At 43.1% G+C, this 21840-nt stretch overlaps 1 protein-coding gene across 7 annotated transcripts in view; it reads left to right on the top strand.

Annotated features, from left to right (window-relative positions):
* CREBBP (CREB binding protein) overlaps positions 1-21840 on the top strand; it is a 64934-nt gene that overhangs the window by 35760 nt on the left and 7334 nt on the right. For 2 of the 7 annotated variants that reach the window (XM_015877264.2, XM_015877258.2), the window contains 18 exons: positions 1752-1944; positions 2113-2166; positions 2719-2843; positions 3412-3600; positions 4359-4775; positions 5412-5591; positions 5823-6009; positions 9533-9651; positions 9779-10018; positions 10500-10588; positions 15412-15522; positions 16242-16298; positions 17547-17624; positions 18055-18122; positions 19353-19503; positions 20298-20444; positions 20949-21062; positions 21473-21638. In XM_015877264.2, coding sequence (XP_015732750.1) covers positions 1752-1944; positions 2113-2166; positions 2719-2843; positions 3412-3600; positions 4359-4775; positions 5412-5591; positions 5823-6009; positions 9533-9651; positions 9779-10018; positions 10500-10588; positions 15412-15522; positions 16242-16298; positions 17547-17624; positions 18055-18122; positions 19353-19503; positions 20298-20444; positions 20949-21062; positions 21473-21638 — 2685 coding nt within the window. The remainder of the gene's footprint in view (positions 1-1751; positions 1945-2112; positions 2167-2718; positions 2844-3411; positions 3601-4358; positions 4776-5411; positions 5592-5822; positions 6010-9532; positions 9652-9778; positions 10019-10499; positions 10589-15411; positions 15523-16241; positions 16299-17546; positions 17625-18054; positions 18123-19352; positions 19504-20297; positions 20445-20948; positions 21063-21472; positions 21639-21840) is intronic. The other 5 variants (XM_015877261.2, XM_015877259.2, XM_015877263.2 and 2 more) reach the window with 5 other exon arrangements.

The following is a 21840-nucleotide window of genomic DNA, read 5'->3' as shown; positions in this document are numbered from 1 at the left end:
AAGTCTGACTGTTGTGCATGAAAACTCGAGCACAGCTTGTAGGTCTTGATGTTTCCCTTGCTGACGTTCCACTTTATGAAAATCTCTGTAGATAAGAGGTTCTGATGGCTCTCTACCATTGGAGCTTTTGTCTGGGACCCATTTGTGTTAAGCTACTTACCTTTTACCTACAGTGTTGTAATAGTTTCTCTGCTACTCAGCAGCATTGAGAGTGATTTGGCTAAGACAAACAGCGCTTTCAGCTAACAGAATAAGAAATCAGTTTGCCTGTGCTTATCCTATGCTTGGGAAACAAGTCAGAATTACCTGTCCATGAATTCTTTGTCTCCAGCGAAGTGTCAGCTCAAATCTGCATTACTCAGAAAACAAAACCCTGTTGACTGACACACTGAACATACTGTTATTGCTTTATGTCAGTGCAGTTTTGCCACCTTAAAGGAGCCACTCCCTGAAAGTTTTCATCAGGTAAAAGCAGTAGTGCTGTACTGATAGATAGTGAAACCTCACCTGGTTAGAATGTTGGGGTATTGTCATTAGGTAAGAGACACATAGCCAGAAGTATCTTCTCTTCATCATGTAAAACAGCTGTCAGAGCTTTGCTGGCACAAGTCTCCTTCATGGGAATTTGTTTAACTTGGTTCCAAAGCAGTGAATTTGGACGAAGGGAGTAGTTAAGACATCCTAAGTGATTGAATGGGGAATTGGATCTTGTTGAGGAGCATTAGTTTCGCTTTGACATTGAAAACGGGTCATTGTAAGGTGTCAAACTGCGCACTAATATGAGCTCCTTGTAAATACGTCCCTTTTCAGGAGTCTTTGTAATATGAAAGTAGCACAGTCTTAAACGCACAAGTAGAAGTTACAGATGAAGCGTCCAAGCAGAATAAGGGGCTCCTTGTGCTTTTAGACTGGACAGCAGAAAAGGATGAGCTTTCTTAACAAGGCTCATGAGGGGTACTCGGCTTGTCTTGATTCTCTAAAGTGAGCTGGATCCTGCTGTAATAACCAATTCTAGTTGAATTTGATGTGGATAAAATGATTCTGAGACAAGCACATCGCTGAGCCTTGGCTCCTTGTAACGCTGGGTTTACAGGCCCGGCTGTCCCCACAAAATAAATGTGGCTTTGTGGCATTATTTTTGCCTTTAACAGGTGTGTAATCTCACGCTTGGCAGATGTGTCCAGCAATTGCTGGCAAGCAAAATTGTCTCCCTTGCTGTGCAGCGTCAGTGCCTTATTTGATCTGTTGTCAGGGTAGATTCAGTAAAATGGGGTTTTTTAGTCTCGCGCAGATGCAGTGTTCAGCTGCCTGTGCCTGCACATTATTTGTCACTGATTTTTCTCCATTCCTCCGAGGTTTTGTTCGGTTCTGCTTATTCCCACAATGCCTGTCGGTAATCAGAACTCTTTAGGAAAAGTGGTTTCCATCTTTCTTTAAGAATTGATCTGTCCTTAACACCTATTTCCAGGAGTTGCTTTAGCATAACTGTGTTTCTGGGAGCATCTTTTTGTTTTGTCTCTGCATTTGTGGAAATGTCTTGTTATGAAAATAACATATAAAAAGTCATTAACACGTAGAAACTGAATCTTGCTTTCTCCAAGCAACAGAGGCCCTGTAGTCTTCTCCTTTGTCTGCTGATTTGCACAAAGTAGATGCAGTGAGCAGTCATGAAACCAAGTCTCTTAAGGCTCATATCGTTTCTGTCGTTGCTTTTTAATACTTGATGCTGAATGCTATTTTTCTTTTTTTAGGATGAATACTATCACTTATTAGCAGAAAAAATCTATAAGATACAAAAGGAGTTAGAAGAGAAGCGAAGGTCTCGTCTGCATAAACAAGGGATCTTGGGAACGCAGCCAGCCTTACAGACGCCGGGACCTCAGCCCCCTGGCATCCCACAGGTGGCTGCTGCCATGGGCCAGGCACAGCCTGTGAGGCCGCCCAGTAAGTGCTTCTGCATCAGGGTGGGCAGCAGGGAAAGCAAAGTGGGACAGCAGGGTTTTTGGTTCTTATACTTTGGCCTTGCAGGGTTTGTGCCCTTGTGTTTTTCAGACTAGCCTTGTGTACAGACAATGTGTCTTTCCTCTGACTGTTTATCCGTTTCTGTTGCAGATGGGCCTATGTCCATGACAACTGTGCCTATAAGTCGTATGCAGGTTTCTCAAGGTATCTATTTTTTCTTCTCTAACAACACTTTGAGGGTGCAAAATAAAGCATTAGGGGAAATGCTAATCATCTCTTTTTGTCTCAGAATTGCACTTGGGGGAGGGGGTGGGGGAACTACTGAGGTCTCCCTTTTTCAGCATCATTCCTTGTTGTTGCTCTGAGACAGTAAAGGTCTCAGTGCAGTCATAGAATCAGAGAATCCATGCAGGATGTTTCAGCTTCCCCCAACAGAGTATCCCCCATTACTTTACATCAACAAACCATCCTGTGGTATTATATACATACAGCATTGTGTCTTTACAGGTCATCCACGCTCCTCATCATTTTTAAGCCACCGTTAGTTATACACTCCCTAGCTGGCATTCTCCTAAATACTTTTTGCATCTTGGTTTCTGTCTTAAGCCAAGTGATTTAAGCAGCATTCAAGGAAAAGGGTGGTGTGGAGGGCAGTTACATCTTAGCCATAAGAAATGTGAACTTTATAATAGTGTCTACATAGGTAATTTGTGATGACTTGTTCCTAATGAGTTGTTTTGGGGGGTGCATTTGCAGGAATGAATCAGTTTAACCCCATGTCCATAGGGAATGTACAGATGCCACAAGCACCCATGGGACCCCGTGCAGCTTCTCCAATGAACCATCCTGTGCAGATGAACAACATGGGCGCTGTTCCTGCGGTTCGTACTTGTTGTTACCCAGTTCTCAGAATTGGTTGATGGTATTTACCGGTGCTAACGCTGCTCTGAAAAGGCCGTGACACTGAGTAGGACTGCAAATTGTAGGATAATTTCATGAAGATGTACCGAGTCTGTCAAGCTTCTATTGAGGCATTTGTTTTCACTATTTACGTGTTCTAAGAGAATGTCTTTAGAGAGGTAAATATCAGAGTTGCGATATTCTGCAAGAGCAGAGTCCTTTCCTGAGCTGTTTCTCTGCAGTTTATGTACTGTCTTTATTCCTGCAAGAAAACATGTTTTTATTCTTCAGGAAAAAGGAAAAAGCACCAATATATTTAAAGTATTAGTATAATTTGAATATTAGATTGTATCAAAATTACTCCCTTTGAATACTGTGAAACAAATGCTGACATTATGTGCATATACGCACTTCCATTTGGTTTAACTGAAGCCATTTTTCCCTTTATGTTTTGTCACATCTTTTGGCTCATTGCTTTGATGGTATTTTCCTTTGCCTTCCTGCATGATAAAAATCCACTGACATCTTTATTTTGGTGTTAACTTTTAGATGGCAATGTCTCCTTCCCGAATGCCTCAGCCACAGAACATGATGGGAGCCCATTCCAACAACATGATGGGTCAGGCTCCCACCCAGAACCAATTCCTGCCCCAGAATCAGTTTCCAGCTTCCACGGGGGCTATGAATGTGAACAACGTTGGCATGGGTCAGTCAGCAGCCCAGGCAGGGGTGGCACAGGTACGGTGTGTTTTCTGATGCCTGAGTTAAATGCTTCAAATAATTTTGGTCTGATGTATTTTAGTTGTCTGGCTCTGTGTATCGTTGTTCATTGCAGTCATTCATGACTTTCAGGAGTATTACTTCCATATGTTAACTTGGTCAATGTGCTGTAATTCCCAGTGTAGATTCTGAATGATGCAAGCCTTAAGGCAAGTTTTGAACAGCTTCACAATGAAGCACCTATAATTTCTTGGGCCCTGGTTCAAAAAACCAACAGAATCCTGACTTCACTCAGACAATATAGAAGCAAGTTTTAATTTAAATTAAAAACAACAAAAAAAAAGGATCTTAAGTCTTGTGTTCTACAATGGGGCAGCTGTTAAATGTGTTGAGCTCTATCCTGGAGCAGGGCTGCTCTACAGTCCTGACATAGAAGGGTGTATTTGCTTGAAACTGTTTTGTATGCAAAGTGTGACCTTTGCCCAGCTGATGATGTGATTTACAGACTGTCTGCAGGTTTGTGTTACTCGGAGATTGTGAGGATTCCTTCTGTGTGCTGGTAGTGTTTGTGGAAAGTGATGTGTGAGGCACCTCTAAGTTTAGCATCAAGGTCTTTGAATAAAAGCTGACAAAAATGATTAGGACAAATCAGAGCACAGTCAGCTGCATAGCGTAGTTAGATGTGTTTTAAAGATTATGTCACTGCTTTAAACGTTAATTGTGATTCCCAGAGTTTTGGGAGCGATGTGTCTGTAAGATAATCTCTTTCCCTCCAGCAGGGGCAGGTTCCCAGTGCTGCTCTTCCCAACTCCATGAACATGCTCGGACCACAGAGTGGTCAGCTATGCCCACCAGTGACCCAGCCTCCTCTGCATCAGACTACACCTCCCGTGTCCACTGCTGCTGGGATGCCGCCTATTCAGCACCAAACACCGACTGGAATGACTCCTCCTCAGCCAGCAGCACCCACTCAGCCATCCACACCAGTCTCATCTTCAGGACAAACCCCTACACCGACCCCGGGTTCTGTTCCCAACGCGACCCAGACACAAAGCACGCCTACGGGGCAGACTGCAGCACAGGCTCAAGTCACGCCGCAGCCTCAGACCCCAGTTCAGCCCCAGTCTGTGCCAACCCCGCAGCCATCCCAGCAACAGCCAACATCTGTGCAGGCACAGCCACCTGGCACTCCAGTAAGTATCAGCTACTTGTGTTTTCTCTTGTGTAGTGGTGTTCCACAGAAGTCCTCCCTATGTATAGCGCTGCATCATGAATGTATAGAATCCATATGTTGTATGGCTGTCAATAATACTAGGTTCTACTTTAGAGCAAAGGATTCCTTATACAGATATGTAAAAACGCATGTTCAGATTATCTCAGCATTGTTTGAAGGAGGGGGGGGCGTAAAAAATGACTTCGATCTGCTCAAAGTAAAAATGGCTGCAGTGTTTAGAAAGATGAGGAATATCGGCCCTAATGTAATATTTGGCCTTAATCAGAATCAGTCTTTTCTGATCATAAAATTTGTGTAGGCTTTTTTCTTTTGAGCTTTACAGTGAGGAGGAATGTACCATGTTTTACTGGGCAGGTGTTTTCTCTGTAAAAGAAGCCTCTTTGTTTGGAGCAGAGATCTTCCTTTGCTTTCACTCTGTAAAACAGAGTTACTGAATGTGTTCTATAGAAACTTGCCTACAGTGAGCTCCTATATCCATGTTCTGCACTGTTTTAGAATATCATCTCATGTCTCTTTTTTTGTGCTGTTCATTTTTTAGTAAAGGAAAATATTTCTATATATGCAGTGTCTTTCTTTTGTACTGTTTTTACAACAGCTATCCCAGGCAGCAGCTAGTATTGATAACAGGGTCCCCACCCCTGCCTCAGTTGCTAGTGCTGATACGAATTCCCAGCAACTAGGACCAGATGCACCAATGCTAGAAAGCAAATCAGAAGTTAAAACTGAAGAAACTGAGCCAGAGACTAGTGAGACACAAGTGGAAGCTAAGACTGAGGTAAATGAGATTCTATACAGCTTAACTGAAAGCAGTGATAGATATAAAAGCACTTAATGATATGTCTGAATTGATGAGCTAAGGGGTGAGAAGAGGGTAGTTACTGGCAAGTAACTGTCCTGAGGAAAGCCATGGATGGAGAGTGCTTTGACAATCTCATAAGCTAATATTTAAAGGACTGAAGCCTGGGTCAGAGGTGTAACAGTGCATCTTATTGCCTCCTTTCTTAAGGTGGAGGAGGATTTACAAGGATCTTCACAAACAAAAGAGGAAACAGAAGGAACTGAGCTGAAACAAGAGCCAATGGAAATAGAAGAAAAGAAGCCTGAAATAAAAGTAGATGCTAAGGAGGAAGAGGAAAGTGGCACAAATGGAACCACTTCACAATCCACATCACCATCTCAGCCCCGCAAAAAAAGTATGTGTCTGAAAACTGATTTCTTGCATACTTTGTTAAAGAGCTCTTCTGTTTTCTACGGTCTGTGTTGTGCTGGGAGGGGCTCGTTTGTTTTTGAAAGTAGAATTCCTTTAATGTTACTTGAATCAGAGGTGGGAGCAGCGTGTTGTGTTCTTGATGCCAGCAGTATCCTCGCAGTTTCCAGTTTCTGCCCAGAAGGACTCAGGTGGTAAGGAAGTGGCTGCTGCTCAGGTGATGTGCATGAATCCCTCCCCGTACATCTTGGCCAACGCTCTTTCACAGGAGCTCTTTTCTTTGAAAGAAAGCTACATAGGATTACATTAGAATAACATCACAGATGCATGGATGTGCCCAAGAAATCATAAAGTTTTAGTTTGTAGAGATTGAATCTTGATCTCTTGTATATACCTTGCATTGCATTTAATTATTAGACATAGTCTTCTTAGAATAAAGCAGTGGATGTGAATTTCAGTTTGTAACACAATGTGCCAACCAAACCAGAGTGCGCTGCAGAGCCTGTTTCAAACTAACAGTTACAAACAGGTTGAATTCCCAGTGTTAAGAATCATTGCTTCTCCTTAAGTGTTCTTGCAGGTCAGTAGCTGGGAGAAGATGGTTCTTACAGAGGCAGAGCTGCACTGTGTCATTCTGGTGATTCAGTCTGGGTTACTTGTGTTTCCAACACCTCCTTTAGTAACACTGTTCTTGTCATAGAAATGCTGTCACTAAGTAGCCATACAGTGTAATATATGTGTGGCTCAGGCAGGTATAACTACATACGCAATTTTAAACTGAGCCATTTCCTCACCAAGTAGTTTATCCAGCTTTAACGGAGCATTTGCATTTAAACACAAAATAAACCAAGAAGTATTCAAGAGCAAATACAGTGAAGTGTGCTTAAGGGTTTTATGGTATCTTAAAACTGCTTACGAGACTCATCTCATGTTTTTTCATTCATTACATTGGTTTCATTTTCCATTGGTATTTGAGACTCCTGATGGCATGGGAGTTGTATTGAACACCATAGATTGAAGGGAAGGCTTTTGTTTGCTTGCCTCTTCCCTTGCAGTCTTCTCAATAGAAGTAATATTCCCATCACCTCTTCTCGTTGTAGCTGCCTGCCTTATAGTGTGATGGCCTGCAGGATGAGTTTTATTGGTCTCTTCCTTTGTTATAGGTCGTAATAATGAAAGGTCTGGGTTGAGGGAAGGTTCCTCAGTGTATTCCTTATTTTCAAGACATCTTCATCTTCCTTTCAGGATTTTCTCCTTAGTAACCATAAGCAAAATTTCCTGTTTGAAGAAGTGAAACTTCTTTTAGGAGTTAAAAAAGGGGGTGCCTTACTGTTCTTTGTCAGGGAGCACATTGTGATGCAGGCAGAGATCCCTCTTTGTTCTTACCACCTACACAGCTAAGACGAAATAGGGATAGTTGGATGTGCTCCTTACAGAGATGTGCTGCAGGAGGAGAACCAGGAGCATATAAGTGAGGAAGAGTGACAGTGACTTCCCTATTTACCTGCAGACAGAGGGATGCTGTGATCGAATGCTCTGTTTTTAATCACCTTCCTTAGGAGTTAAAGATGAAGGCAACTTTTCTTCATATTTTTAAGTGAAGTCATAACTCTGAATAACTGGATTTTAAATACACATATGTTGTAAACCAATATGAAAGTAGATGATAAATGTTTTCAGGAATGATGCTTAGTCTGTGAGTTACTTAACAGAAGTTCTGCTGAAGCTCTGTTGTTCCGATTTAAATTGGGATCAGATCTGTTTAGAAAGGTTCTTTAGCTGTTGTTATGTGGGTCAGTGCAGGGAGACTTCTTAGAGCAGTGTCAAGGTGTCCAGAATGGGTCATTAAAAGGTACGTTCTGACATTCAAATAAATGAAGTCATTTGAATTATCAGGTTTATAAAGTACGTGGATAAAACAGTTGCAGAAATAATACATAGTATTTACGCTGTGTTTCCCACTGTTCTTGAATTCTGTAATACAACTTTATTTATACAGTTTTGAGAGTATATATAAGGATTCTTTGCATGGGAAAGTGTAGTGGAAGCAAATTACTGTGTTGTCAGCAGTGAGGTGGTGGATCAGCTGAAGTCATGGCTGTGTTGCTTGGTGCCATAAGAACAGAGTTAGTGGGGGCTCAATGCAGGCCCACAGCAGGGCCTTGCTGCAGCCTTGTGTCAGCTTGCGTAGCCCTTTGCCATGATTTAGCTGGCTGAGCTGTGTTAGTTTGCCACTTGTGCACGAGCAGCAATCCTCTCCCAGGTACAGGCAATGCATTCAAACTATATTCCAGCTTCCATTTGCTCTGCAGGGACTGTTTTCATCCTGACTTACAACTTGCAGGAGCTTCAGCATCCACAGATGCCTGAAAACATAGGGAGCGTAAAGCTTCAGAATGTCTTGAGTTGAGTCAGCTTAACTTCTAATGCCTTTTTCCCATGTTTTGAGAGGAAAAAAAATCCTCTCAAAAATAAACCACTAATAAAAAAGGAGGGGAAAAAGTTTAAAAAATAAAAATTACAAAAATATATATTTTTTTTGTTTTCTTACCAGAATTTTCCCTCCCCCTCAAGCCAGTCTGTATCTTAATAAAGCACAGTCTGAACAACAAAAGCAATGATCAGCCTCAGAGGGGTCACTGTAGCCCTATTGATTTAAGTGCTTTCAAGAGAACTCCTAATTGCTCCCTTTTATTGGTATTGTTCTCATTTCAGCCAGGTAGATAAATATTAAATGCCATCCTGCTCTTCTTAGTTGTCGTCTTTTTTTCCTGAATAATAGGCATTCTTCCCTATTTAAAGCCCCTGTTCCTAAGGAAATAAATGTAATTACACTGCTGAGATGTTCAAAGAGCTCTCCAAGTTATCATTATTTTTCAGAAAATGCATTGCCTTTCTTGTCCTTGTCATCCACTATTGAAAGAAACATGGCTGTTGCCATGCCACTGTTGCCAAGTGGTTGTAATGATGCATGTAAATCTTGGAAGTATTAACACTTTGAAAATCAATTAACAGTCCATTGGACCGGGACTCTTTGCATGGCACGGCCAGGAGATCCCTGTGCCAGCTCTCAGGACATCTGGTTACCTTCTGGAGAGCTGGCTCTGCGGGATTCCTTTGCTGGATGAATCTTGACACAGGAGCAGCCAACAGTGTCAAAAGAGAAGGAGAAAATATGCTGTTGGTCTCCTCTCTGGATGGTGGAGCTTCACTGTGTTGAAGCATTGGGTGGTTAATTTGCTTCTGGATAAGTCTTGCATCCTCTGGAAGATGTGTCATTAAATTGTTCTCATCCCCCTGTACTTAGAATCTAATCTAGTGTGATTCAGTTAAATGCAAAAGCTGCTCAGTCATCTCTTGGTGATACGTGTTGCTTTTAATCAGCAACGTAGATGAGAAAATCACGTGAAAGATATTTTTGTTACAGTAATTCTGTATTTTTCTAGGGGAGTTAAGCAGGTAGGATACCCAGCAGGAATTCTTCTAACCTTTCCATCTTCCATTAACAGTTTTCAAACCCGAGGAGCTGCGCCAGGCTCTCATGCCAACACTGGAGGCCCTGTACCGGCAGGACCCGGAGTCTCTGCCTTTCAGGCAGCCCGTGGATCCCCAGCTCTTAGGGATTCCGGTGAGTCGCCATTGAAACACACCAAGTGCTGCAGTCCCGTAACTTTGCTCATAGAAACATTTCATTGTTGTTGCACAGCGTAGTGTGAACAGCTGATATCTGAAATATGTTGTGTGTTTGTTTGAAGGACTACTTCGACATCGTGAAGAATCCTATGGACCTCTCAACCATTAAACGCAAATTAGACACGGGGCAGTACCAGGAGCCCTGGCAGTACGTGGACGATGTTTGGCTGATGTTCAACAACGCCTGGCTTTACAATCGCAAGACTTCCAGGGTCTACAAGTTTTGCACTAAACTCGCAGAGGTGTTTGAACAAGAGATTGATCCCGTTATGCAATCCCTTGGCTACTGCTGTGGGCGCAAGGTATGTCTGCCAGGGACTTGGACAGGCTCATTTCTCCAAAGAGTTTTGTGTGACTGAACCGATGCTTTGTGTGGTCTCTTAGCTCTTCTGATTGAAATAAGGAAATGAAAGGGCTTGGAAGGGTTTGACTTTTCACCACCACACTGAGAGCTGAAAAAAAGAGTTAGGTGGTATCCTTCTTCCTATTGTTCTGTTACTGTCTTTTTCTCCCTCAGAGAGAGAATACCTTTTCTGATCAAAGCAGTACCAAAATTCTTTACTTCCAGTGTCCATTGCAATCAAGTAGGTGCTTGGAGAGGTCAGCTCTTCATCTCGTGAAGCTAATTACTGTAATTCCATTAGGAAAGCTTTGTTAGTATATTTACAATAGCTTGAGAAAGAGTAATAACAATGTATTATGATATCCTCAAGTTAGCCTACTAGGTACTTGAGTAATAAAGGATTGCATCTTAATGTTTCCTTTCTCATCATTTTTTTGCAGTATGAGTTTTCTCCACAGACCTTGTGCTGCTATGGCAAGCAGCTGTGTACCATCCCTCGTGATGCTGCCTATTACAGCTACCAGAATAGGTAAGTCCTTGTCTGCTTTCCTTGTTCTCCTTTTTTCCTTTTCTTTTGCCTTATGCAGGGAAGCAGTATTGTTTGTGTTGTCTGCGAATGTGGAGGAGGATTATTAACCTTCTCTTTCCTTTGTCTGCTAAGTCAGGAAAAAGTTGGTTGTTTACCCCCTTGCATGCTGTCCTTTTGCAGGTGACCCTCTAGTTTGCTGTGCTGCAGGTAGATAGACACGATGTTTAGCTGCTTGCTGTTGGCCAGGCTGTGCTGCTCAAGTGCAAGTGCTCCGTGTTGTCCTCAATAGCAATAGCGGGGCACACTGGAGGGAGGAAGGTAGAGCTGCCTAAAGGGTCTGAGAGAGTTACGTTGCCTTGGTGTGAAGTATAAGAACATGCAGCTTTGTTTTTGAATGACTGTCAGAGTCCAGAAGGTAAATGGTGCAGTAATAAAGTTCGGTAGTTGCTCTCTTATCTCCTCAGCACTTAATTCTTTGTAAGCCAGCTTGGACTTACTGCTTAAAAACTTCTCAGACTCCATGAAAATATCAGAAAATACTTAATACTCATTTTTTTTCTTGATTACTATTAGGATTTGATGTTAGTGTGATTATTAACCAATAGGACTGTAGTGTTTTCCATCTGATACGTAAATCAAAGATGTCATACTGAACAGCAAAGCACACTTAGAATGTGGCTTTATTCTCACTTTTGGCTTCTTTGATTTATTTTTCCCCCCAAAAAAGAAAAAAATGATGAACCATAGATGGGCTCCAGCTTCCATTTCCCTGTTTAAAACAAAGTTAAAGGTTCCTTTCTGAGGGTCTGACAGTCTGCAAGCTACACCAGCTTTGAAGTGTGCAGCGGGCTGTTGTCTGAGCAAAGCTATGGGATGAATCCAGGCAGTCAGTGCTTGCATTTAGTCTCCCTGAAGGCCATCCCTGGTCACCAAATGTGTTGTAAGATGGTGGTAAGACTGTCGTGTACCACTGAGCTGGAGCAGCACAAATGTAGGAGGTGAAGAGGTGTTGCTTTGCTCTGTGTGTTGGGACTGAGGTAGATTGCGTTGTTATTGAGGCATGCAGATAGTGCTGTTATGGAGGAACGTCGATTCACAAGCTCTCCTAAAAGGTTTTACACAGCTGCTCTGAACTCTCCAAAGTCAGTCGGAAGAGAAATAAAGCAATAAAATGCATTTAAATGGATATTACCTCAGTGGCCACTACGGTCCTTAAATACTGGTGCTTTGTGATAGGATTTAAAATCCTTGTCTTATTATACATCCAGATAGTGGGGTAGGTAAGAAGAATAGCATCTTCAAAAACAATTGGAGAAGCCATTCCTCTTTCTAACTGTTTGGCTGTTAAATCACCACGGTTGCTCACTGGGAGGCTGCGTTGTACTGGTGTGAAGCACAGGGTTGGTGCTGCAGTGGGTTCCTCAGGGCTCAGTGATGCACCATGGCAGGTTCTCACCTCTTATATGAGGGGACTGTCTCATCCCTAAGGTTTAGTATTAAAGGGTAGTGGTAGCAGGTGAGAAAGGTACAACAGTGATAGTCGCATCTTAATTTTTTCTTAACAAAGAAATCAGAGGAAAAATTCTGTCATTCCAGCAAAGCTGTAATTGATTGAGGGCTCCTGAGTTCTTCAGTGTACAGAACAGCCAGCGTTGGGTTTACTGGAAGCCAGGTGTATTTACAACTAAGAGTAATTAGGCACCGTTCAATAAATGAACTTTACTATTGCAATTCAGTGATTAAAAATCAGTCATTTCAAATAGAACCATTTGGCTTCCACAAATAACAGAGAGGTTTAGGTTAGAGCACGTATTGAGAAAGCACACTTTTCCTTTGGGTATCCATTTGAATAGAAGCAATTGGTATCTCAGGTGAGTCGAAGCGTCCGATTGCTGATCTAGAAAGTCCTTCAAATACACTTAAATTGCAGCTGGAAATTGTGGTGCTGACACAGACTGAGCCTTCTCAGGACTTTGATAATGAGCCTTAATGTGACTCATAGATAGACAGGAATCAGTCGCCTAAACAGCCTGTATCTGCAAAGCTCTCCATTTTTCATGCGTTGCAATGAGCACCTTCCTTGAATTATCTGACTGTTGCAGCTAGAATCTCGTGTGCTTCCCACAGCCTTTGGGGAACATTTGTAGCAGCATGCAAAGAAACCAATAAGTGATGAGTGGGTCTCCATTTCTGCGGGTCCATATTCATAATCACTTACAGCTGTTATTTCACCGCTGCTGTTTTATCGACCAGCATTTGTGATCTTCAGGTGATTCATTTTCACTCTATTTCAGTTTTTCTTTCTTCATCTTAATCCCACGTGTGACGGTTGGACTCTTGGTAGCGTTAGGCCCGGCTCTGCAGCATGGGGCAATTAAAGTAGTAATAAACTACATCTGGGATTGCTTCATTTGAACCAAGTCTGAATGGGAGCCGTGCCTGTGGGCTTCCCTGGTTACACACCCCTTCGTTTGGGTCATGCTGTGTTTCAGTGCTGCCCCATTTGACCCCTGAATGATGGACTTTGGGAGCTGCTGTTTGTGAGTTTGCTGGGGTTTTTTGGCTGTTTCTTGTAATGAAGGAAAATTGTATAGAATGACATAGTAAGAAAAAAGAATGGATGGGCAGCGTTTAAAAGGCAGATGAGCTCTGCCCCTGCTGTGGTTGGGAGATGCTGTGTCACCTGGGCAGCGTGGGCTCAGCACTGGGGAGGTGTGTTGTCTCTGCCCACCCCTGTAAAGCCCTGCTGTGGGATTGCTGTGTGCTCATGGTGAAGCATTTATCGCTCCCAAGGGCTACAAATGAACAGAGTCAATCTTTGTTTGTTTGTTTTTTTCCTCCTGGCCTCATTGTGTTGCATTAACAGCTCCAGAAGCCTTGGTTTTGCTTGAGAAGGATGATGTGTTTAATCCCAGCTGAGCTGACCTGCAGGAGACGAGGCACGGGCAGTTAGTTGGCTGCGAGCAGGGAGCAGACATCTTAGCTCATGTGGTTGCTATCAAACTGCAGCTGCCCTGCTGGTGAGGTTAATACACGGCGAGGGCAGTATGGGCTGTGTCAGGTAGACAAAACCCACCCCTTCTTCCTCCTTGTGTCAGCGCACACCGGGCCCCGTGTAGAAGGAGCCCTGAGTGCGCTGCTGTGTGTGCTGCTCGGTGGGTCCTGGAGCAGGAGCCAGCTGGCAAAGCCTGCAGGAGTCGGATGGCTCCTCAAACCGTGCTGCAGCCATAACATGGCCCTGGATGTGGCTGTGATCAGAACTGCTTCCCTCGAGGTGCTGCCCAAGGGCCGGGTCCTGCTCGCATTGTGCTTTGTGCCACAGGAAGAAACTCTGACCTGTGTGTTTCATTAAAGGCCACTCGGTGGCTTTGGCTGCTGGGAAGCACAGCCATGGGATCTGTCCCCTGGTCACAGCAGTTGAGGTGTGCAAGGATGCATTATAAGGGACAGAGCTGCCGTGCTGCCCTCCATCCCTTCAGTTGTTGGTTCCCTGTGATGCCAAGTCTCATTTGATGCCTCTGGTGCCCACCGTTCATACAGCTGTAGTGTTTTAGTACTAAAACTGCGTTTGCTGTGCTGCCGTTGCTGCTTAAACTCTCTCACTCTCGATCCTCCATAAAGCTCCCCTTATTTTGATGATCCTCCGTGGCCTTCCTGCATTTTACAGCCGTGGCCTCTCTTTGTTACCTTTGTTCATGTGTGAATTCATATCCTTTCCAAACATTTAGCCTCTCGTTTTGAATGACCCCAGACAACGTTGGTTCCAGTTCATCCGAAACAAAACGATTAAAAAAAAAAAGGAAAAAAGCAAAATCAGTGAAACTTCAGATATTTTGGTGGTGGTTGTTGTTTCAAATGCAGATGGGAGGTTTGGGGAGTTGCCTTCCATTGCACTCAGCTCGGTTTGGTTAGACCATGGGTTTGCTGAGTGCTGTGGGATCAGCTCTTGGTCTGGGGACCAAAAATTCTCTCCAGTCTCGTATTGGATTTGTAAAGTTGAATTGCACATCGTTAACGTATCCGCTTAAATATATTGTATGTATGTACAATACTGAATGTTGTTCACATATATACATATATTGTACTTCTATAGATAAATGGCTGGAAACTCTGACCCATAATTGCATTTCTGTTAAATGTTTGTCTAGAGTATGGATTTGGTTTCATTTATATTGAATAATAAAAGCTGAGCAATTGGTCACATTTATTCGTACAGTCCAATAACTTTTGAATTGAATACTCTCACAGCTCTTTTTCCTCAATACCAAATGTTTCTGCTTCTATAGTTTTTACTGACAACCAGTAAACGCTTTCAGCACATTTTCTAATTGCTTAAACCTGTAAAGTGTGTTCCTAAGGCTTCTCGACAGGCTGCTTTTTTTAACCAAAGCGAACCCGATCAGTCTCCAGCCTGCAATCAGAGCGGGATTTTTTTTTCCCCTAAGCAATGCAAATCAAATCCAAATTCTTAAATTTGAGGCCTCTGTAAACGTAGCTTGGGAGCTACTGCATTAATCCTGCCCAAATTTGGAATCTGACCCTCCACTCTGTTAGTAATGATGGCCGAAATGTATAAAATGAGACCGAATGCTAATCTGTGCTTTGCCTTGGCTTTCTGCTCTGTGTTGTCTTGGTGTTTGCGTCTTACCTCTTACGTCTGTGCTGTTTGTTCCCTCCCCTGTTCTCTAACCCTGCCGTCCCCTGTTCCTCCTCATTGTGCACACTGACCCACCAATCAACCAACAAACCCCCCTCGGCGTGCGATCTGCCCTGCTCTGGTTGCTGCCTCCGTGCTCGGGTGGCTGTGTGTTGGGCTGGACCAGTTCACCCAAATATGGCCTTCTTGCTGACAGGTATCACTTCTGTGAGAAGTGTTTCACTGAAATCCAGGGGGAGAATGTCACCCTGGGTGATGACCCTTCCCAGCCTCAAACGTAAGTAGTTTCCTTTCTTCTTGTTGCTTTCTTTTGGTTCTTAAAGGAGGGGCGGTGGGTTGTTCTGATGCCTGGCTTGGCACCGTGGCCAGTTGTGTCTGTGGGGAAATGCTGTCCTTGTCACTAGTGGGCGATTTTTGCAGTCACTGATGGTTGGTGGCTGTTCCTATAATGAATGTGCAGGTGCACATGAGCCATTTGTGCCCAGTTGTGCTGCCTGAGAGCTGCCCAGGCTGCATGGCTGGCACTGAGCAACACGCTCAGGAGGAGAAGGAAGCTGCGCTGTGACTGTCCCTGAGCCCTCCTCATACATGGAAGGTTTTTACCAGTCCTGCTGAGGCACCTTGCAAAGCACAGCTTTCCTTTGTGAAACCAACAGCTTGCCTTTAACCCAGCCAAAAAGATGCTGTGACATACATGAGCAGCACGAGCTGCTTTGGAAGGTGGCTGCTTTACTGGCTGTACCTTCCCTTGTTCTTGATATTTTGAATTTATGTATATGCTGTTTGTTGTTTTGTTTTTAATTTACCAGTGAAAATGAAACGAGGAAGTTATTTTTCTATATCTTAAAATGAATTGCATTCTCTGAATAGAAGACAAAAGCCGATATGCTTTCAGATTTGGTTTGCTTGTTTGCTGCAGTTCAGAATAGCGTGATGTAGTGTCAGCCTCTGGTAAAACGGTGCTGCTGAGTTTTCATGTTAACTCTTTGTCTCTAGAACCATCTCTAAAGATCAGTTTGAGAAGAAGAAGAACGACACGCTCGATCCTGAGCCGTAAGTAACCAGGCCATTTGTGCTGTTAGGGTCACTCACAGCTTTCACTTGTGCTCTAACCAGCACTTCAGAAGTGAGAGAAGGAATCGAGATCTCTTCCTTTTTCTCCCACCTCTGCCCATGCAGGCAGTGAAGCCTTGCTCTGGAGTTCATAGCACCACGTGTGATCTTGGTGTCTGCCGATGGTACCAGGATCTGTTTCAGTTGCCATTCCTCTTTATGTCAGGCTGAAATAGAAGTCTTAACATTTGAGTGCTGTGCTCTTCCCCTCATTATTTGGGTATTTACAAGTATCCAAAAGGAAGGAGGTCAGAAATATGGGTACATATCTAGCAAAAGGGATTAATTTGTTTCAGCCTTTGATTTAAGAGGGTTGTTTTGTTCCTTAGTTTAGAATAATTGTTAGTACCCTACAAATAAAGAGCAAATTCACCTGAGCACTTGGCCACCGAAAGGGGCATCGTTCTCATGAGGTTGTTGGGAAAGTCACGTGGGCTGTTCCTGTAGCAGCAGTGTTACGCTTCCTGCTGTCCCTAAGTGGCTGCAGCAGGCCTTAATCTTATGCTCGTTTGTTCTCTGGCAGCGTGATCCTCTTTTCTCATACAGGTATTAGGCAGAGCTGCTCTGCCTTTTACAGGCAGGCTGCTGAGTTCACCATTGCGGTGGGGTCCATAAACATTGTGGCAGCCCAGGCAAAAGAGAAGTTTATTTTGGAGTATCATAAAAAAATAAGTAAAATCAGAGAACTCCAGTGCAGACCCATGCAGGCAAAGGCGTGTTAATACGTGTCCTCTTGGCATGGTTAGTCATGAACGACTTGCTTTTATGTCTGCAGTGAGTTGAGCAACCATTTTGTCAGCCTGTGGTTGGTGCAGTAACCAACAAACTAAGTCTGTAAAGGTGTTGAGTTCTGCGAAGCTGGGAAAAGTCAAAGCTCTGGTTGGAGTAAGATGGGATCATAGATAGGATCATAGAATCACCAGGGTTGGAAAAGACCTCAGAGATCATCCAGTCCAACCATTCAGCCATCACCACTATATCCCACTAAACCACGTCCTGCAGCACAACATCCAAACATTTATTGAACACCACAAAAAGGGAACTCAGGAGTTCACATCTGACACTTGTAGCTACTAAACATATGATGAAGAGCAGCAGAAGGTCGGGCTGTTGTTCGTTTTTCTGCTGAATTCTGGAAAATTACCTGCCTAGCAACAAAAGTGACGGGCTGTTCCTTTCCCTTCTCAGGTTTGTTGACTGCAAAGAGTGCGGTCGGAAGATGCACCAGATCTGTGTATTACATTATGATATTATTTGGCCTTCAGGGTAAGATGTTTGTTCGCTTTCTAAGCCTCATATGTTAAAAGTGATGTTGTTTCCATAATTAAGATTTTCTGTGTTTGCTTTTTAATACACATCACTGTCTTTTAATCGCTGAGTATGAACAAAGTATTTGTGAAGTTTTGCATCTCTGGTCTCATTTCAGTAGTTTCAGATTGAAAAAGTACATGAAACAAACCTGTTACATACTCAGATTTCTCATGAACAATGGGAGCTGATTGACAATAAATGCAGATGTAGCTTTGACAGACTTAAAGCAGCTCAGGAGGGTTTAAAGTCCCCCAAATGGAAAGGCCAAATCCAGAGAAAAACACCTTGTATGTTGATGGTTACAATGATGGGTTTGCACTTGGAGTTGGGTGTAGCCAGAATTAGACTTGTCAAGTTTTTGGCACTTGTATTTTGTTCTCTCCAGGTTTGTTTGTGATAATTGTCTGAAGAAAACTGGTAGAACACGTAAAGAAAACAAATTCAGCGCTAAAAGTAAGTCTGGTGTTTCTATTTCTGTGTTTGGTTTTCATTCTCTCTGCCAAAGGATTTCTTCCTTTGTATGTATTTGTCATATATTGGCTTTCTAATTGATGCTGCTGTCATGATAGATAGTACAGGAGTATTTGCAAAATGGGGAATAGCGTCACCTGAGGCTTTGCTGGCTGTCAGTATTTTAAAGACCTGATCCTTATGTAGTCAGCCTTAATGCTGCTCGAGGCCTTTGGCATCTCTTTGCCTACTTTTCTATGACAAAAAGAAAGCAAAAGAAACAAGAAGAGGAAGAGGGTAAAAAGGGGCACCAGCCCTATGATCATCTTAGTGGCCTGCTCTGGACCCGCTCCAAGAGCTCAGGAAGGATAATGGGGTGCAGTGGGGGATATGGCTCACACAGCATTATCAGGTTACCGTAATCAAAGCCGTCTCTGGGGTAACCTGCCATGTGAAATAGTATTGTTGAAAAGATGAAACTTACTCTCGTTCAAGACAGATGAAGGTTGTAAGAGAATGTTAATGAAATAAAGAAATAAAAATGTCATTGCAGGTAATCATTGTGAATAGCTGCCTTTCCTTTGATACGCTGACTTCACAGTGTATTGATTTAGAATCTTACAGGTGTGCAGTTTTTCTGTGACAGAGCTTGAAAATGTCTGAGTAACCAACATGTAGCATAAGGTAGTTTTGTTCTTGGGGCATCTGGACTGTTGCTCACCCAGTAACAAACGTTCTCCATTGCTCCCAGGCTGCCTGGAAGCCTGATATGCTGGTGTTGGTGTGGAGACCTGTATCAGATTTGAGCTACAGTTTGAATTGGGTGCTGAGCTTTCATGGGAAGTGTATGTTAAATGGGCCTGAGATGTAAAATCCATATGGTGGTGTCATCTCTGCCCAGCAGCCGGGTCGTGGTGTTGGTAGGAGAAAACATTTGCAGTGTCTGTAAAATAAGCCCAAGAATCTAAAAATGCAACATGAAGCTGCCTTTGGTTGGTGCCCTTCCTGAGTAATCTGCCCTCTGCTGTGCTTTTGGTTTGCATGGGAGGGTATGAATACAAAGCAGCCCATTTGGGCTATAGGAATAAAAACATGATTGTTTTTGTGTGGAGGTAAAGCCAAGGAGGAAAGCAGTGTGAGACACCTTACAGACATGGTGTGTTGTAGTGGGCTGACCCTGAGCTTCACAGCAATTAACGTGTGTGCTGCTGTCTTCTCCCTCTTCAATTCCAGGGCTGCAGACCACGCGCTTAGGAAACCATTTGGAAGACAGAGTGAACAAGTTTCTGAGGCGACAGAATCATCCTGAAGCTGGGGAGGTCTTTGTCAGAGTGGTAGCAAGTTCAGATAAGACAGTAGAAGTTAAACCAGGGATGAAATCCAGGTTGGTTTATTAATTACACTGAATGATGTCTGCAGTGTTCATTATGAGGTTTTCCTGCGTAAATATGGCAAAACTGTGGCACTTTGCACCTTAATCCCTTTGTGCTTCTTTGGGGGTGCTGCATGAGCAGGCAGCTTGTTGGAGGTAAGGAAAAGCAGTTTGCAGCAGGTGAACCTGGAGGAGGCTGGCAGTTGTGAACTGTTTGTTGGGCATGGAGGGGTGTGCTGGGTTTGGTTGTGATCCTGCAGCTCCCTTGTATTAAATCAAGAGGGAGAAGTGGACCAGGCTTTGGTATTGTTACTGAATACAAAGTTTAGTTTGGAACAGATTGCCCGGATTCTGTTCCTTACTGTTCCTTCAGTTTGTTTATAAATACTTCAGCTTTCAGAAGGTATTTTTAATTTTCTTAATAAATGAGGAGCTTGAGATGTTTATTCTGTGATGTGTGTTGGATTTAATTCATAAAGGCAGCATTGACATCACATCATCACAGGGCATCAGGTCTTTCACTCTGCAGCCTGTTTAAAGGCTGGTGGGTTCCGAGGGTGCTCTTCTACTCAGTGCTTTCCTATTCAGTTGTGTGTTAACTGCATGGACGTTGTCTCTACATGAGTGTAACAGCAACAGCCCTGGCACTGACAGCTCTCTGTTTTAATACAGCTCTGGTTTGACCCTAGTTTAACTTATGTATAAATGCTTCTAATGAGTTAAGATTTAAGTTAAAATTTTCCTGCTGCTGGTCGGACATTGGTTTTATTTGATTTCTTTTTCCTTCCTATCACCCTTTTCTTCAGGTTTGTGGATTCTGGCGAGATGTCGGAATCCTTCCCTTACCGTACCAAAGCTCTGTTTGCATTTGAGGAGATAGATGGAGTAGATGTCTGCTTCTTTGGCATGCACGTGCAGGAGTATGGCTCCGACTGCCCCCCTCCAAACACAAGGTACTCCTTCACTTCTGTTTCAGTGTCATACATATATGGAGGATGTTGAGCTACGTTCACTGGGACCTCACTTTTAAATACAAAAGTGTGGGAGAGATGCTCAGATTTTGGACTGGGTGACCTTTAGAGATCCCTTCCAATTCAAACGATTCTGTGCTGATTCCATGAGTCCTGCTGTATGACTGCAGGTGACTTCAAAGGGGAAATCAAATGTCACAGCAAAAAACGATACAATATCAACAATCTTTTGTTATTATTGTTACTGTTTAATTTTTCTGTTTGAGATTTATTCCTGCTGTCCCAAAAGCGTTGCCCATCTTTTGCTTTGGAGGACTATTTAAACTGCATTAAGATGCTTACACTTATGCAGTTAAACAATCTGTAATCATCTCCTTTGTTCAGCTTGGCTGTGAATTTATCTGCTGTAAGAGTCAGTTCTCAGTAGGCAGCACTGAAGTTCAGCTGTACCTGATGGTTTTTATCATTCTTCTCTCACTGTTGTAGACGTGTGTACATATCCTATCTAGATAGTATTCATTTCTTCCGCCCCCGTTGTCTCCGAACTGCAGTTTATCATGAAATCCTCATTGGATATTTGGAGTACGTGAAGAAACTTGGGTAAGTGAAATCTTCTCAAAGAAAACGATCTTTTTACAGTCTTAATATGTTTAGTTTGTCCAGAATGCCTGGTAACCTTTGGGAATGGTCTCTTTCCTTCTGCCCACTGACACACGTGGGACACTTTCCTGCACTGAGGAGAGAGTTTGGGTTTTGTCAATAAGGATTCTTAATCATTTCACAGCTTAGGCTCGTTCTTCCTGTCACCAGTTACACACAGCTTTCAAGCTTCCTGTTCATATCCCACACTCTTTCCCATCTCTTGTACAAATACAGGTTGTTGTCCCCACCATCTTTGTTAAAAAATTGTGGGAAAAAAGGTTCTGAATTTACATCTCAGTTTGGCTGAATTAGCTTTTAAGATGATGCTCAGCATTGTTAAGGATCTTTTGTGTATGTGTAAATTGCAGGTATGTGACAGGACACATCTGGGCCTGTCCCCCAAGTGAAGGAGATGACTATATTTTTCATTGCCATCCACCTGATCAGAAAATTCCCAAGCCCAAACGCTTACAAGAATGGTATAAGAAGATGCTGGACAAGGCATTTGCTGAGAGAATCATTCATGACTACAAGGTTTGCTACTGCTCACTCACTGTATTAATTCTTATCACCTCATTTAAAGACAGCTAATACTGTCTCATCAGATGCAGAACAGTCTCAGTGTTGTGTGGGTATCCTTACTCTCAGCTGCTGTCTTCATTACATTTTCTGGAAGATCTGCCTTTCAGATTGAAATCTCCCTGAGCTCAGCTTCTGCCCTAGGAGAATTTCTTAC

The sequence above is a fragment of the Coturnix japonica genome, chromosome 14, assembly GCF_001577835.2.
Source record: "Coturnix japonica isolate 7356 chromosome 14, Coturnix japonica 2.1, whole genome shotgun sequence".
Classification (NCBI taxonomy): domain Eukaryota; kingdom Metazoa; phylum Chordata; class Aves; order Galliformes; family Phasianidae; genus Coturnix; species Coturnix japonica.
Note: the sequence above shows the minus strand (reverse complement) of the source record. Positions and strands in the feature narration are given on the sequence as shown.